The following is a 14,812-nucleotide window of genomic DNA, read 5'->3' on the forward strand; positions in this document are numbered from 1 at the left end:
ATGGTTGTGCTATAAGATATTTGCTTATTTGTATGGCTTCCAGCTACATTCTCTTATGTGCCCCACTATATAACAAATTCATGATCCCTAGTGATCATATCTTTATTAAAAAATCGAAAATCTCTTCAGCACTAATAAGCTCCTGAGGGGCATATTTAATAAAGCATGATAGTGCTTTTAACGGGTCATTAAGGTCCCACAGTGTCCTCCGCAAATTTATTAAGGGGGCATCGCAGCAGATATCATGGATATCTGCTGCTTTGCACTCCTCTTCGTTTTTGGGAGCAGTCACCATTCAACAGAATGGTGACTGCTCCTGGCCGCAATCTAACAAGTCCCGAAAAAACATTTTTTTCGGGAACTTGTCATGTTAATGTACGCCAGCTGCAGCTGGCGTACATCATCCGAATTGAGGAAATCTAGTGCTGTCAGCTCTGCTCCGGAGAGCAGAGCTGTACAGTGCATGTGTGGAGGGATCACATGATCCCTCCCTGTCACTCAGCGCTCTCTCTCTGCAACTATCGTTGCAGAGACAGAGAGGGGATCTGTGTGGGCATGTCCAGTTCTTGGAACTGGACATGCGCACTTGAAGAGTGAAGAGAAGACCCGAAGACAGCGCTTCCGAAGAGGGGGGTGAGTATGTTTTTTTTTATCACTGAAACAGCAGTTTTTCGGAACTGCTGTTTCTGTGCACGGTTGTACATAAATGTGAGAAGTAGTTCAATCCTTATCATTGCGATAAGGATTGAAAACTACTTTTCACTTTATGTGAATAATGATAAATGTGCCCCTGAAACTTTTACAGATATACAGGGACAGATATAGCATTAGTTACAGTACACCTGCACCTAGCAGAGGCAGATCACAAGCAACTCTTTCTCTGCAAAGCGCAGGGTCAGAGCTACCATTCGGTGACCCTGGGCGGTCACTAGGGTGTAAAACACTGAATGAGTGACACTAATGCCTACGCTGCAGCCCCAAACTGAGCAATGCCCTCTGGAATGGAGGAGCAGTAGCTGTCAGCTTCTTAGCTGTGTGTGTGTAGTAATTGGTTATGATGTCACAGTTAGAGCGTAGGCCAAGTACACTAAAGACATGTTCATATAATTGCTGCAGAGGAAAACATGGGCACATATGCATATAAACCTGTCAGGAGCCATATATTGTGCTGGAGGACTGGTGCAAAGATACACAACGATGATGATGGCAATCAGAAGCACAAGCTAGTCTATTCTGACTGATTCTGGAGTCATCCCTCTAGTTGATAATATTTAATTAATTAGTGTAGCTGCTACATTATATGAAGTCTCAATCGTGTATTTGCATTACTTAATTGATATTTCCATTTGGACGGCAGGAAAGAAGATTCTCATTTGATTTTTGAAGGGGAAAGCAACTGATGTTTGTATTTAATTGCATTTTTACCTTTAATTTGTATTTAATTATATTTTATATGGTACGCAACTTTTTCTTTTAATAATAATAATAATAATAATATTAATAATTGTCCAGACACTATCTTTTCATGTATATGTGACTTCAGCACATTATCAGATTGTGTACCAACAGGATAATGTTAAAGTCGCATTAACTTCGAACATTTATAAGCCACATTTCTACGCTTTCTCTAAGCTTCTGTTGTATAACTATAGATACTTCTTAATACTGCGGTAAATCTGACACATATCTTGAGATTGCACCGCCAGAACGCATGTGCCTTTTCATTCATGCATCCTTTCCTGCTTGTGTTCGAGGCAGAAATGTTTTCAAATCTACATGAGCTCCACTAGGCGCACCAGAATCTCAAATAGGCTACATCTGACATTCCAATTTAGAATATAAAAGCCTGCATTTAGATATTCAATTATTGACAATAACTGCTTGTGTCAAATGGTACATGCATGCTATCCTACCTCCTCTAATTTTGTTTAATCCCTCCCTTATTTCACTTACTTGGCACTGTCGTGCAATACCATCTGCATCACAGGTAAGGCTTCGCTATCAGTAAATATTCTCCAATCAGATAATCGGAGATATCTGACTGCTGTTTTGCGTGATTTAACAAACTTGTGCCCAGTGGCGTTACCCTTTGAATCCTATGGGGAAAGCTTTGGATCCATCACCGCATCTTACCTGCTCTCCCCTCCAGTCACTATCGCAAAAGGGTCACTTTGTCATGGTGGCCATAGGAAGAAATAGGACATAGCTAATATGTGTGTTCGCCAGGGCAGCAGAATATCATGACTGCTGTCCCGGAAGAACACTTTTAATAAATGCTCACAATCTTTCATTCCTTATCATTGCAATAAGGAATGAAAATTATTGTGGCAAAAAAGTGGTAAATAATAAATATGCCCCTTTTGATATATATATAGTCCAGTTCAATCCAATGAGAATCATTTGTTCCTTCAGAATTCAGTTTACACCTCCATTCTGTTAGACACAACATAAGGAAAATACCTTTTGCAGAGGAACTGCCAGCCATTTAATAAGTATTGTTAAAAGCCGCTCTGCAAAAGACTGGCTGCTTTGGTTATTAGGATAGTCCCTTGGGGTGTAGTTGGAAAAGGATTTCACAAGATTATATTTAACGCCCTGCTATACAAATGTCTGGATCTTTCTTTGTGTCTCATTTTAGAAGCAGGTGCATGCTACATCTAACTGCAAAGCATTAAAAATGCGATATAGAAGATAAATCCTTCACCAGCAGTTATACTCTTTGTAAATGTAATTTTCCTGAAGCTCACAAGGCAGCTAGATAAATTACTACTGAAATCAAACTCTGCTCTTCTGGGATTGTGACATATTAAGAAAGCTGTCCTTATTTGGCAAGAAACAACAAACAACATATTCAATTTGAGAAGAACAGGACAATACACTGTAACCAAGAAATTATTTAGTGTTTGTAATAATTTTATGACACACATTATGCAGTATGTGCAGATAATCTGTTACAAGCAAAATACAAATAGTATTTTATTTTCTGGCTGGAAAACTGCTTTTATGAAAAAACACGTTTGCACACCATCTTAACAATGTAATAACATTTCTTAACCGAATTTAAAAATGCAATGCAAGACACAGTTACCCATTTGATTTCTCGCAAATTTATAAAAGAAAATAACATTTTAAATGCATGGTTTAACCGGTCATTTTTTTATCCATGTGCATGTTACGTTTCTATAGAATAAATAATACAGTAATTATTATGAATACTCACGTTTCTTAAAACCCTTTGCACACCAAAGCTCATTTGGATTAGAAAGATATTTGGGAATTTGAATTTAAAGGGTATTCCTGTCGTTGGCTTCCCACCTCAAAGATGACAGGCTCAGCTGTCATTAAGATTTCCTCCTCCCTAAACAGATATGTATACTGTATGTAACCCATCATTGCTCACCTTTGAGAGCCACTTAAAAGTGTACCGTTCTCCCACGATCCAAACCTTCCTTGTTATTTTGTATCTATATGCTCTTTCACACCCCTTTAGACTGACGTCCGTGACATGAGGAAGGAGTGGTTTTTAAAAAGGCTGTATAATTGGAAATCTGTTCTTTACCAATTATCTAGCGTGTACAATACTGGCATGCTGGCTTTCGATAGGAATTTATGTTAAGATCTAAATATTTATAGATATTTATAGTAAAATATTTGAAAATAAAGATATTCATACACAACTAACAATATTTACACATTGCTACATGTACGTCATGGCATGATTTCTGTTCAGACAGATGAGGCGTGTTTATATCTGTCTACCTTATGCCTATGTATGCAGCATGTGGCTCTTTAAATGTGTCAGAGACTGAAACGGCATAGCCAGATCTCTTGCTTGAGGTACATCTTACAATAAAAAATAGGCACATATCTGGCAGCCCAGGGATTTCTAGACTATGGTATATACATAACATTAACAAACCACAGTGGTAACTACTCCCCTGTTCTGTTTACACAGGTCAGGGCGGATATTTCATTGCGCATGCGCACACAAAACGCACAAACACCTAACTTAAAAAACAATAATGTGTACATAAACGGCCGTTTAATTTCTAGTACGCCTGCGCGATGAAAGCACTAGTTTGGACAATCTGTCGACGATGGCACTACGAGAGTGTCGAATGTGCACATGCGCTTTCTGCTGTACTAGATATGGAGTGCTGAGTGGCTGGGGCAATAGGAAGGCTGGTCTTTTGTCTTGCTGACGTTTGCCAAGCGGAAGTCATTGAAATTGCGCTGTCTGGAGTTCACTACACGTGTATTGGAGAATCTGAAGCATTGCCGAATAGGGAGTAAGGAGGATTTCAGGTATTTAGACTTGTACTGTGTAAAACAGATCCAATCTGCTGTGGGACCGAGTACATAACGCTCTTTGATGAATTATAGCCTCAAATAACAGTAGATGAATAGTATGTCTGTCTTTCTACAGGCAAGTACGAAAAGATAGCACCAGTATATAGTTTACTGTAAATATTATTAATGTAATCTAGAAATAGACAATCGTTTAGTGTAGAGACATTATTTTACCTCCATATGGCTATTGTGTAGATTAGAACAGCTATGTGCAATATGTGAGCAATAAGCCACTGGGGTTCCAGAACCTATTTTGCAGTGCCCAAATTGTCAATAATCTACCAGTATGTTTTTGGAGTGTGGGAGGAAACCGGAGAACCCAGAGGAAACCCACGCAAACACGGGGAGAACATACAAACTCCTCACAGATGATAAGGCCATTTTTGGGAATTGAACTCATGACTCCAGTGCTGCAAGGCAGAAGTGCTAACCACTTAGCCACTGTGAACACCACAGACTCCACAGAAGCATACTGTCCACGGTGTTGGAATAGCTTACAACTCGGTCTGTCTGATTTCTAATTGTAAGATATGATATTCAATTGACATTAATAAACTACACATAATATGCACCACACATGAATTTGGCCTGAGTAGTGGCGTGAAAATAACATTTCCATTTCGGACTGTCTCCTCAATGGATTCTGCTACTTTAAGAAGGGCAAACACAGGATTTATAAAGAAGGTTATCCAAATGTTTGATTTCTTGGAACACGACAAGCAATAAATGATACTTGTTAATTATATGGGCACCATTCTGGTCAGCGCTGTCTGTATTTTTTTTTTTTTAATTCTTTATTTTGGACATACTTGCCAACATTTCTTTTTCTTTTTCCGGGAGATGCCGGCTGGGAGGTGGGCGTGCAGGGGGCGGGGCGGCGAAATTGCGTCATTTTGGCCCCGCCCCCGTTACGGAATGACGCAAATCGCGTCATTTTACAGCGGGGGCGGGGCTAAACGCCGCGATTCCGGGTGAATCGCGGTGTTTAAACTGATTTTTTCCCACTTACAATCAGGGAGATTGCCACACTCGTCCGGGAGACTCTCGCAAAATGCGGGAGTCTCCCGGACATTACGGGAGAGTTGGCAAGTATGATTTTGGATGGTGAGTCAGTAAAAGGTGTGTACAATATGAGGTAAATGATTACAATGTATACATAGAAGGACATTGACATTGTAGTAGAATCCAGCGAAGGCTCCCTTCGACAACTTGAAACATAAATTGACCATATTTACATTTTTTTTTTGCTTTTGTTAAAGTATATGAACCAATAATACAAAAGGTGGAATGGGTGGGAGGGATGAAGGAGAATTAGAAGGGAAATGGGGGGAGACCACAAAGATTGGTACAGGAGTGTGATCGAGAAGATGATAATATGTAAATGTTGGAGGATCAGAAGATGGCATAATAGAAGCAGAGTCCTGATAGCTGCACACGGGTCATGACGAAGTCATTAAGGGCCAGAGGGGAAAGAACGCTCTGCGAACTGCCAAGGAGCCCACAGTTGGTTGAAAGTGTAACCTCTATCGTGTAAGTAATCTCTTCCATGGCTGCCACATGCCAAATTTGCTTTTTGAGAGTAGATAGAGATGGAGGAGAGCTGCATTTCCAATTAAGGGCTATAAGGGATTTGGCAGCTGTGAGGATGTGTGCTGTTATTTTTCTAGAAAATTTGTCAAGGTCTGGGGGAGGGTAACAAAGGAGAAAAATCCAAGGATCATTTGCCACGGGAGCTTCAAATAAAGTGTTGATAAAGCCATGGATCGCATCCCAGAAGGGAGTAATAACTGGACAAGTCCACCAGATGTGTAGCATTGATCCCCTGTGGCCACAACCCCGCCAACAGTCAGGTGAGAAGGAGAGGAACATTGTATGAAGTCGGGTGGGGGTATAGTAGCAACGATAATACATTTTTATAGGATGTTTCTTTTAGTTTGGTCGATATGGAGCTTTTAGATATCCCCAGTCTCATGTCCTCCCAGGCCTCCTCATCCGGGGGGGGCCAAGATCCCTCTCCCAGTCAGCTTCATGCGAGAGTTGCGGATGGATAGTGGATTCAAGAAAGATATTACAAAGTTGTAATATCATACCCTTATCCATGGGGTGGAGTTTGCAAAGGTTCTCGAATGGGGTGAGGAGGCGTAGTAAATATTTGGGTGGTAGGGATCGCAAAAAGTGGGTGATTTGAAAGAACTCGAAAGGGTTAAGCTTTCTAGCTGGGGGGTGAGGCTGAAGTTCTGCTAGTGTGAGCCATTGGCCTTGTATTGAGAAATCCGACGGGAATGTGAGGCCAGCCTGAGTCCAAAGGCGGTATCTTACCCTGGAGAGGCCAGGAGGGAATATAGTTAAACCAAATGGGAATCAGGGGGGAAAGGGCAGATGTGAGTTTTAGGTTGAAGGAGTAAGAATCCCAAACCTTGATGTCAAATTTAGTGGTAGGAAGTAATTTGGAAGGGGGGGGGGGACGGTGTATATGGGGTAGACCCCATAGCGGGGTGGAGTCAGGGAGGGCTAAATATGCCGCCTCTAGGTCAAGCCATGAGGTGGAACCAGAGGGGGCATATGATGCAACAATTTGGGAGAAATGGGAAGCCAGATAATAGAGCTTGATATCAGGTAGTCACCTGACGCCACCAGAGATGGTCTTTTTCAGAACATTAAGCGAGACCCTTGGGGGCCTGTGATTCCAGATGAAACAAGTCGGAGCTTTCTGGATATTAGATAGGAGGGTGGGGGGGACAGCAACTGGTAGGGTTTGGAAGAGGTATAGCCATTTGGGTATGATATTCATTTTGACTGCTACGATCCTGCCCAGCCATGAGATAATAAGACGGTTCCAGGAAGCCAGATAAGATTGTGTTTTGGAAAGTAGGGGCGGGAAGTTTTCCTGGTAAAGGAGGTCATATCGAGATATAAGAGAGACTCCCAAGTATTTTATTTTCCTGGTCTGCCATTTGAATTTGAAAGAGGACCGCAACACCGGGGTACATGGACCAGCATGGCCTATGATTTTGTGTAATTTATTTAATAGTTAGATATCACACTGTAGGTCTGAAGAACCTTACAGAGGTTGGGGAGAGAAATGGCCGGCTGAGAAAGCAAAAGTAGGACATCATCTGCAAAAAGCTAAACTTTAGAGTTAATGTCCCCCACCTGCACGCCCCAAATGTAAGGGTTAGATCGGATTTGAGAGGCCAGTGGCTCAATCACTAGAGCGAAAATGAGGGGAGAGAGAGGGCAACTGTGCCTTGTATAGTTTTTTGAATGGATATCGAATTTGAGGGTATACCATTGATCAGGACTTTGGCTGAGGGTGAGGAGTACAGTGCCAGGACGCCAGTGAAGCCATAGGCTTCCAGAGCTGCTCTCATAAAACCCCAGGAGATCCTATCAAATGCCTTCTCAGCATCAAGAGAGAGGATTATAGTAGGGGACCTCCTGGTGTTTGCAATATGGATGACATCAATGGCTCTCCTGGTGTTATCCCTTGCCTGGTGTCCCGTGATAAATCCTACCTGGTCGTAGTGGATGATGGGAGGAATTAATTTAAGCGATTTGCCAGGATTTTAGCAAATATCTTTAGTTCCAAGTTAAGGAGAGAGAGATGGGTCTGTAGTTGGCGCAATGAAGTGGGTCCTTTCCCTCTTTTGGGTCCACTATTATTTTGGCTTCGAGCATTTCAGGTGGGAAGGCGGTCCCCTGAAGGGCACCATTGTATAGGGAGTGCAGGTGGGGGGCAAGCAAGCTCGATTTTTTTATTTTTTATTTTTTTTATATAATAGGCTGCTGTAAAGCCGTCAGGGCCCGGGGATTTGCCACCTTTTATGTGATTTAATAGCGAGTTGGATTTCGTCTAATGAGATTTCATCATTAAGGTGTTGGAAGGCTTGAGGGGATAGTTTGGGGAGTTTAGATGTAGCAAGGAAATTTGAAATCAGCGCAGCGTTGGGTTGCTGTGAGGAAGGGACAGGGGTAGCTGGGAGGTTGTAAAGGATGGAATAGTATTGTTGGAAGGCTTCTCTGATAGCAGCGGGGTCGTGGAGGAGTTGGTTGTTGGTGTCACGGATCAATATAATATTTTTTTGGGTCCTGGCTGATCGAAGCCGTGTCGCTAGAATTTTGTCCGCCTTGTCCCCTTTTTTAAAAAAAAGGATTGTTGAAGCCATTTAAGGCATTTGGCTACCTGTTTGGAAAGAAGGAGATCAAGCTGGGCTTTAGTCTCACGGAGGGCTAACAAAGTGGTGGGGTCTGAAGCAGCCTTGTGTTGGGCTTCCAGGGATGGAAGGTTATGGGATAGGTTGTTGTCAGGGTGAGGGTTTCTTTTTTCTTCTTAGAGGCAATGCTGAGTAAATGTCCCCTCAGGACTGCCTTATGTGCCGTCCCAAGTGTAGTTATAGATATATCCGGGATGTCGTTAAGCTCAAAAAATTCTTAGAGACGAGCCCCGAGCTGGGAGAGTATTGCTGCGTTATGAAGTAAAGGGTCATTGAGGCGCCACATCATGGGGCAGGGGCGGACTGAAGGGCCGCAGAGGTCAATAGAAATAGGAGCATGATCAGACCAGATCATTGGGTGGAGGTTTAGTGCCAAGTCATGACTGAGCAGGATCATGTCTATGCGTGAGTAAGAATGATGGGGTGCAGAGTAGTATGTATAGTCACGCGCGGTCGGTTCTCTCACTCTCTAGGAGCCGTAGAGAAGTTGGGATTTCATGAGACTGAGGAGCGACTTGGAGGATACTGGGTCCGAAACGACAGGGGGTGCAGCCACAGGGGTGGAACGGTCCAAGGAATGATTCAAGACAATATTAAAGTCTCCCGCTGCGATAAGATCTCCTTGGCGCAGGCAGGACACTAGTTTGGAAAAGAAGCGGTTCTGGTGTTGGTTAGGGGCGTAAACATTAACCAGGGTGTAAAGTTTGTTATTAATTTTGCCTACTAAAATAAAGTACCTACCCTCTATCTGCCAGGGAATCGATGGGTTTGAAAGTAAGATGGCGGGCAAGTAAGATGGCAGGCAAATAAAATTATGACTCCCCGTTTTTTAGTTGAGTGATCGCATGCACGGTGTGTGTCAGGGTATGCTTTTGAACGAAGCTCGGGATGGGAATTGTGTTGGAAATGTGTTTCTTGTAGGAAAATTAAATCACCCGAGTAGAGTTTGAGGGTAGTAAAAAGCTTACTTCTTTTCTGGGGGCTATTCAACCACTTAACATTGAATGAGAGGACTCTAAGACCCATGTGCAGCGAGGAGGAAAAAGTTGGAGAGAGAGCTTGACATAGTGTGGTCGGTCAAGGGAGGGGAATGGTTTGTGAAGGTAGGCTGTTTCATGTGGTCAATTGGGGATAGAGAAAGGTTAGGGAGGGGGCGGGGGCAGGGGGTGGGTCACTCGGCAAAGAAGGCCGGGGCAAATGGCGCCTACATCGCAAAAGGTTACTATGTACTGGGGAAGTACATGGGTCAGCAAAGGAGCTTACAGCTCCAGGGGAGCGCGGCGAGGCATCCAATAGACGCATCGCACGAATCCAAGCACACGGATCAGGACGGTGTATCCCCTTGGGATATCTGAACTGATAGTATTGCAGAGGGGTTAGATGTGGATAGTGGACGAAGCAACCTGGGAGGAAGGTAGGGATAGCAAAGGTGTGGAGTAATGTACGCGGTGTGAATTGAGGTGAGATGAGATGGAGGAGGGGGGGGAGGGTCGTGGGGGAGAGAGGGCAAGGGTATAGAGAAAAATAGAAGTATCAAACAAAACAACAATGCAAGCAAACACTTTATAATAAAACACTGTAAAGTAGTATCAGGTAACACTGCAATAAAGGTAACATTAATAAGTAGTCGGGTGGTCCTGTGTAACAATTCCCACCCGAAACAGGTCAGGTAAGAGAATGATGCAGAGTGACTAGGTAGGCATCACCATGGACAATCAAGTGGGTTCTATGGGGAGAAGCTGCGTCGCAAGAACGCCCAGCAAAAAATAGTAAAAAACCCGAACTACAAGAGAACACAATTCGTTATAGTATAGGGGACCCCAGGTCAAGCGGTCACCAACCTCAAAAGGTAAGACTAATATCTCCGTATAGTAGTAAAGGAAACCATCCAAAAGGGGTAAGTATGGTAGTATCAGGTGGTGTTCCTGTGTGGGCCACTCTAGTACTAGAACAGTATGGCCATGCGTTTTAAAGTTGAACAAGGTAAAGTGGTATCGTATGGTAGTGCCATAAAACAAAGAATAGTAAGTAGTCGGGCGGTCTCGTGCGAAGCCCCCCCTTCCACATGAAACAGGTCAGGTGGGTGAGTGATGCTGATAGACTGGGAAGGCGTCAATGTGAACAATCAAATGGTACATATGGAGAGAAGCTGCGACACAAGAGCACCCAGCAGATATGTTATGGAACAGAACTGCCGATAAACATAAGGCAGTGTGGTTTATGAGATCTCAAATCCAGCGGGCCCAATCCCCATAGGGGAGAAAGCCGACAGAAGCCAAGGTTCCCCAAATAACTTAAGAGAAGTTTAACAAACCCATATGGGTAGCCTATGAAACATTAAATGCAGTAAATATCATTAAGTAACGTGATGTTCCTGTATAGGTCTCTCCGGTTTGATCAAGCATATTGGAAAAGTGTAGGAGTCACAGGAAAATAAACTTGATAGCAATTAGTGTGGGAAGAAGTGGGGCTTAGAACACCGAGCAGGTGGGAAATCTATGTGGAGGCACAGAGCAAATGAATGAGGGGGATCCCACTAAGGGTGGGGATCCAGAGTTATACACAGGCTTTGTCCAACGTGGCATTTAGGCCGTACATCAGAAAAAGAGAAGAGTAGCAAGGAGAAGAAAATGGCAAAGAACATTGAGAATACAAAAGGACAAAACCTGAGAGGGAAAATCAAGTCCCAGTAGGTATTGTAAGTGACCAGATTTCTAGACAACACGGAAACCTTCCCTCCAAGTGCAAGGATGACCAGGTTAAAAAATGTAATTCATAATGTATGGGGCATAAATCAGAATTCATAAGTGGTGGTGTGTTGCGCTGCTTTACTGGGCGTATGTTTGTTGCGTGTGACCACGTAGATGTGCTGTGTGGTGACTTTCTATGACATCCAGCACTTTAATACGTCCACCTCCAGACTTTGCCTGAGACTCAGTGTATCAAGTGCTGTCTTTGTTTCGCAGTGCTTGTTGAAGGATCTCATATTTGATCACTCTGTAGGTACCGGTGTTATTTTTTTTTGTATTAGTCTAGTCCAGTGTTGGATAACCTGTGAAACTACAAGTCCCAGCAAGTTTTGCCAATATACGGGGTGATTCAAAAGTCGCAGTACACCCTTTTTATTTCAAAAACTACAGGAAATTGGGAAACCTGAATACTCCAGTAAGGTATGGGTGACGTGGTCTATCTTTTACGGTATGTACCAAACATGGGCGCCATCTTGAAATCAGCCAATCGGCCCAATTCCTGTAGAGTTTTTGAAATAAAAGGGTGTACTGCGACTTTTAAATCGCCCTGTATAGCAGCTTATTGCTGTAAGGGTATGCTGGGACTTACAGTTTCACAACACCTGGAGTGTCACAGGTTAGCCAACACTGGTCTAGTCCATGTTGCAAATGTGAGCTTTTATTTGTGTTAGCCTCAGTCTCGGCAACAAGTCAGTTGAGCTGACTGAATAGGTTCTTGAGTTCTTAATATTTCCCAAACCAGCCACATAGCCTCTGCTGATGTTGTTGTTTAAATAAGTGCTGAACTGTGTACCACACTGTCACATCCACTCCATAAACTTCTGTTGCTGACTTTAAACATACCCCAAACTCTATCATTAAACTCTTGGCAATACCTCAAACGTAAGGCTAAGCTTTTTCACAATACAACATTACTGGAAGATTTTCACTGTAAATTATGAAGGTTTTTTGTTTTTTTTAAATGAATTAGAGACTCCTCCCCTTCCCCTCTCATTAATATTGTCATATGCTGTTCGCCCATGTGTCCTTGTGATGGTGTTCAAGGTGCCATATGAATCAGTGTTTTGAATTTATCATGGAAGCTTCTTCTTAGGTCTTTACTTTAATAAACAGCAGTGGCAATATGAAATGTCTACATTGAATACACATATCTTCTGAACTTAAATAGTTTTGTAATTCAACTTTGTTGCGGTATATTTAATTGGTGGGCTGTGTAGAATAATTTTTTTTTTTTCCTAATATGTAGTCCTCGCCACTATGTTTGTCCTAGTAGAGATGGTGGACACTGTGCGGACAACTCCATGGCAGTTTGAGCGCAAACTAAATTATTCCATTGCAGAAGAACTGAACAAGAAATTGGCTAACAAGGTGAGAAGAGAGTGTTACAACATTAAATATAAGTTATCATCAGGTGTTTAACTAAGAAACTGTGTTTTTCGCCTTCCGTGTGGTGTGATGCAAGTGTTAACTCCTGAAAAATTAAATGACCTGTAAACTTTTTATTAATTTAAATTCCTTGCTTACCCTTAGTAACAAGCCCCCACCCCTACTATATAATCAGATTGTTCCTATGAACTGTGTAGCTGTGCAATATTCTTGGTTGTCAGTGTCCGCTTCCTAACAGACATGATAGACTGGAAGAAAGGCAATTTCACTCACCGCAGCCTATCATAGAGTCCTGCAGTGGCATAATGGTCTTTGCATCGTTAGGAAAGTGTCCATCTTCCCTTAAATTGCTGTAGGGCACTGAAATTGTGCCAGCTCCCCACAACTCTTGTGTGGGGGCCAGCGGAGATGCTGGAGAATTCTATTACCATGTACCACGCTGAAGTGCCTGGACATGGAGAAACTGTTTTTCTCCAGTAAGCCTCCTGGTTAAAACCCTCTACACAGCCAAGGTAATCTATTATTTATATACAAGATATATTGGTGATGCTACAGCACTGTTTCCATGCATTTAAGGATGCAGTGTGTAAATATCTTCAAGGTATGTGAATGTTACTATTTTAGTTCATATTGCAAAAAAACTGTAAAGAAATTACTTTATAGATTTATAGAATAGTATACTGATATGAATTACAGCATATGTATTTGTTATAGATTTCTCACAAACGCCAAATGTCTAATTACATAATTGTCAGTGTTGACCCCCCCCCACCACATGATTACCTAATTTTTGTTCCTCCCCTGCAGGATCTCCCAGGGGGGAGGAACAAAAAGTAGGCAAGTAGTTTTTTTTTGTTTTTTTTTAAGACCCTGTGGCTGATTTGTTTACATTTCACAACAGGAGTTAAATCCACAAATTGCCTTGTGTTATTATTGATTGTCATGTACTATTGATGTTACTTTTTTTTACTCACCCAGGTTGTATATAATGTGGGGCTCTGTGTTTGCCTTTATGACATAACTAAGCTGGAGGACTCTTACATTTTCCCTGGCGATGGAGCTTCTCACACTAAAGGTTAGCTCTAGATATTTTCTTTCTTGCCATTTAAACACTTTGAAGTTTATATTTTTATACTAAAAAATGATATCATCGTCATCAACATTTATTTATATAGCGCCAGCAGATTCCATAGCGTTTTACAATTGGGAACAAACCGTAATAGAACAATACTGGGTAATACATACAAAGAGGTAAGAGGGCCCTGCTCGCAAGCTTACAATCTATGGGACAGTGGTTTGATACACAAGGGTAAGTACTACATCATATTGAATATTTGTCCAGCTAGAATGCAAAGGTTGCAGAGTATTTAATGGGTTGTATGCTCAGTCACACAACTATGTTGGTCAGAGGGTTGTTGTCTTGTTTTAGCTGATTAGAGGGTGGCGTCATCGAAGGCATTCTCCACTCAGATTAACAAATGTTTCCTCCCCCCACATAAGATAATCATTTTGATATATGCTTGGTTGTTTGTTGATTGCAGACTCTGCATATCACTCATCTCTCTGTTCCCAGCCTCCATTAAAATCATTTGAGTGGTTGGCAGAACTCCATTTACATGCAAACCTGTCCGATACTTTCCATGCAGGCTCTAAGCAATGTCTGGATCACTGATAGGGCAGGTGTAGTGGGAAAAATGAAATGCTAATGTTCAGTATGGAGGAGCATCATAAACTGTTGAGAAGGGCGATATATTAAAGTGGATAGAAAAGCCCTTTGGAATATGGAATTAACATTTGGGGTTCCTTCCATTTTCTGTAAGAAAGCACCATACTCTCAAAAAGAACAGTAAATTAATTTTTCACCTTTTTTTTTGGTCATCTTTGTTCCTTTCTTAAGGGCTGATGGTTGGTGGCTGGACTTGTTCCGTTCACTCCTCTGAAATAGGGTTGAATAGAGCTTCACTATTGAGTGCTATTGAAGAGGACTGGATAGAATGTCATCCTGCGTTTCAAGTAATGGGTGATGGGATATTTGTTAGTTAATTGTACCTGATGCAGGGAATATTTTTTTAAACTATTTTTATTGCATTTAATTCCATCTCTCGTCAACAA

The 14,812-nt window shown here is 42.1% G+C and overlaps 2 protein-coding genes across 5 annotated transcripts in view; one reads left to right on the forward strand and one right to left on the reverse strand.

Moving 5' to 3' along the window:
- CSDC2 (cold shock domain containing C2) overlaps positions 1-3,513 on the reverse strand; it is a 74,303-nt gene extending 70,790 nt beyond the window's left edge. The window contains exon 1 of one of the 4 annotated variants that reach the window (XM_075182814.1): positions 3,401-3,513. The gene's annotated coding sequence lies outside the window, so the exon portion shown is untranslated. Of the gene's footprint in view, positions 1-3,220; positions 3,353-3,400 lie in introns of those variants that run through there. The other 3 variants (XM_075182813.1, XM_075182812.1, XM_075182815.1) reach the window with 3 other exon arrangements.
- A 587-nt stretch (positions 3,514-4,100) lies between these two features.
- The window catches only part of POLR3H (RNA polymerase III subunit H), a 77,353-nt gene continuing 66,641 nt past the window's right edge, over positions 4,101-14,812 (forward strand). Inside the window, exons 1-3 of the mRNA XM_075182816.1 lie at positions 4,101-4,305; positions 12,561-12,682; positions 13,679-13,775. Of these exons, the coding sequence (XP_075038917.1) occupies positions 12,572-12,682; positions 13,679-13,775 (208 nt within the window). The 5' untranslated portion in view covers positions 4,101-4,305; positions 12,561-12,571. The remainder of the gene's footprint in view (positions 4,306-12,560; positions 12,683-13,678; positions 13,776-14,812) is intronic.

Source organism: Mixophyes fleayi, chromosome 8, assembly GCF_038048845.1.
Source record: "Mixophyes fleayi isolate aMixFle1 chromosome 8, aMixFle1.hap1, whole genome shotgun sequence".
Taxonomy (NCBI): domain Eukaryota; kingdom Metazoa; phylum Chordata; class Amphibia; order Anura; family Limnodynastidae; genus Mixophyes; species Mixophyes fleayi.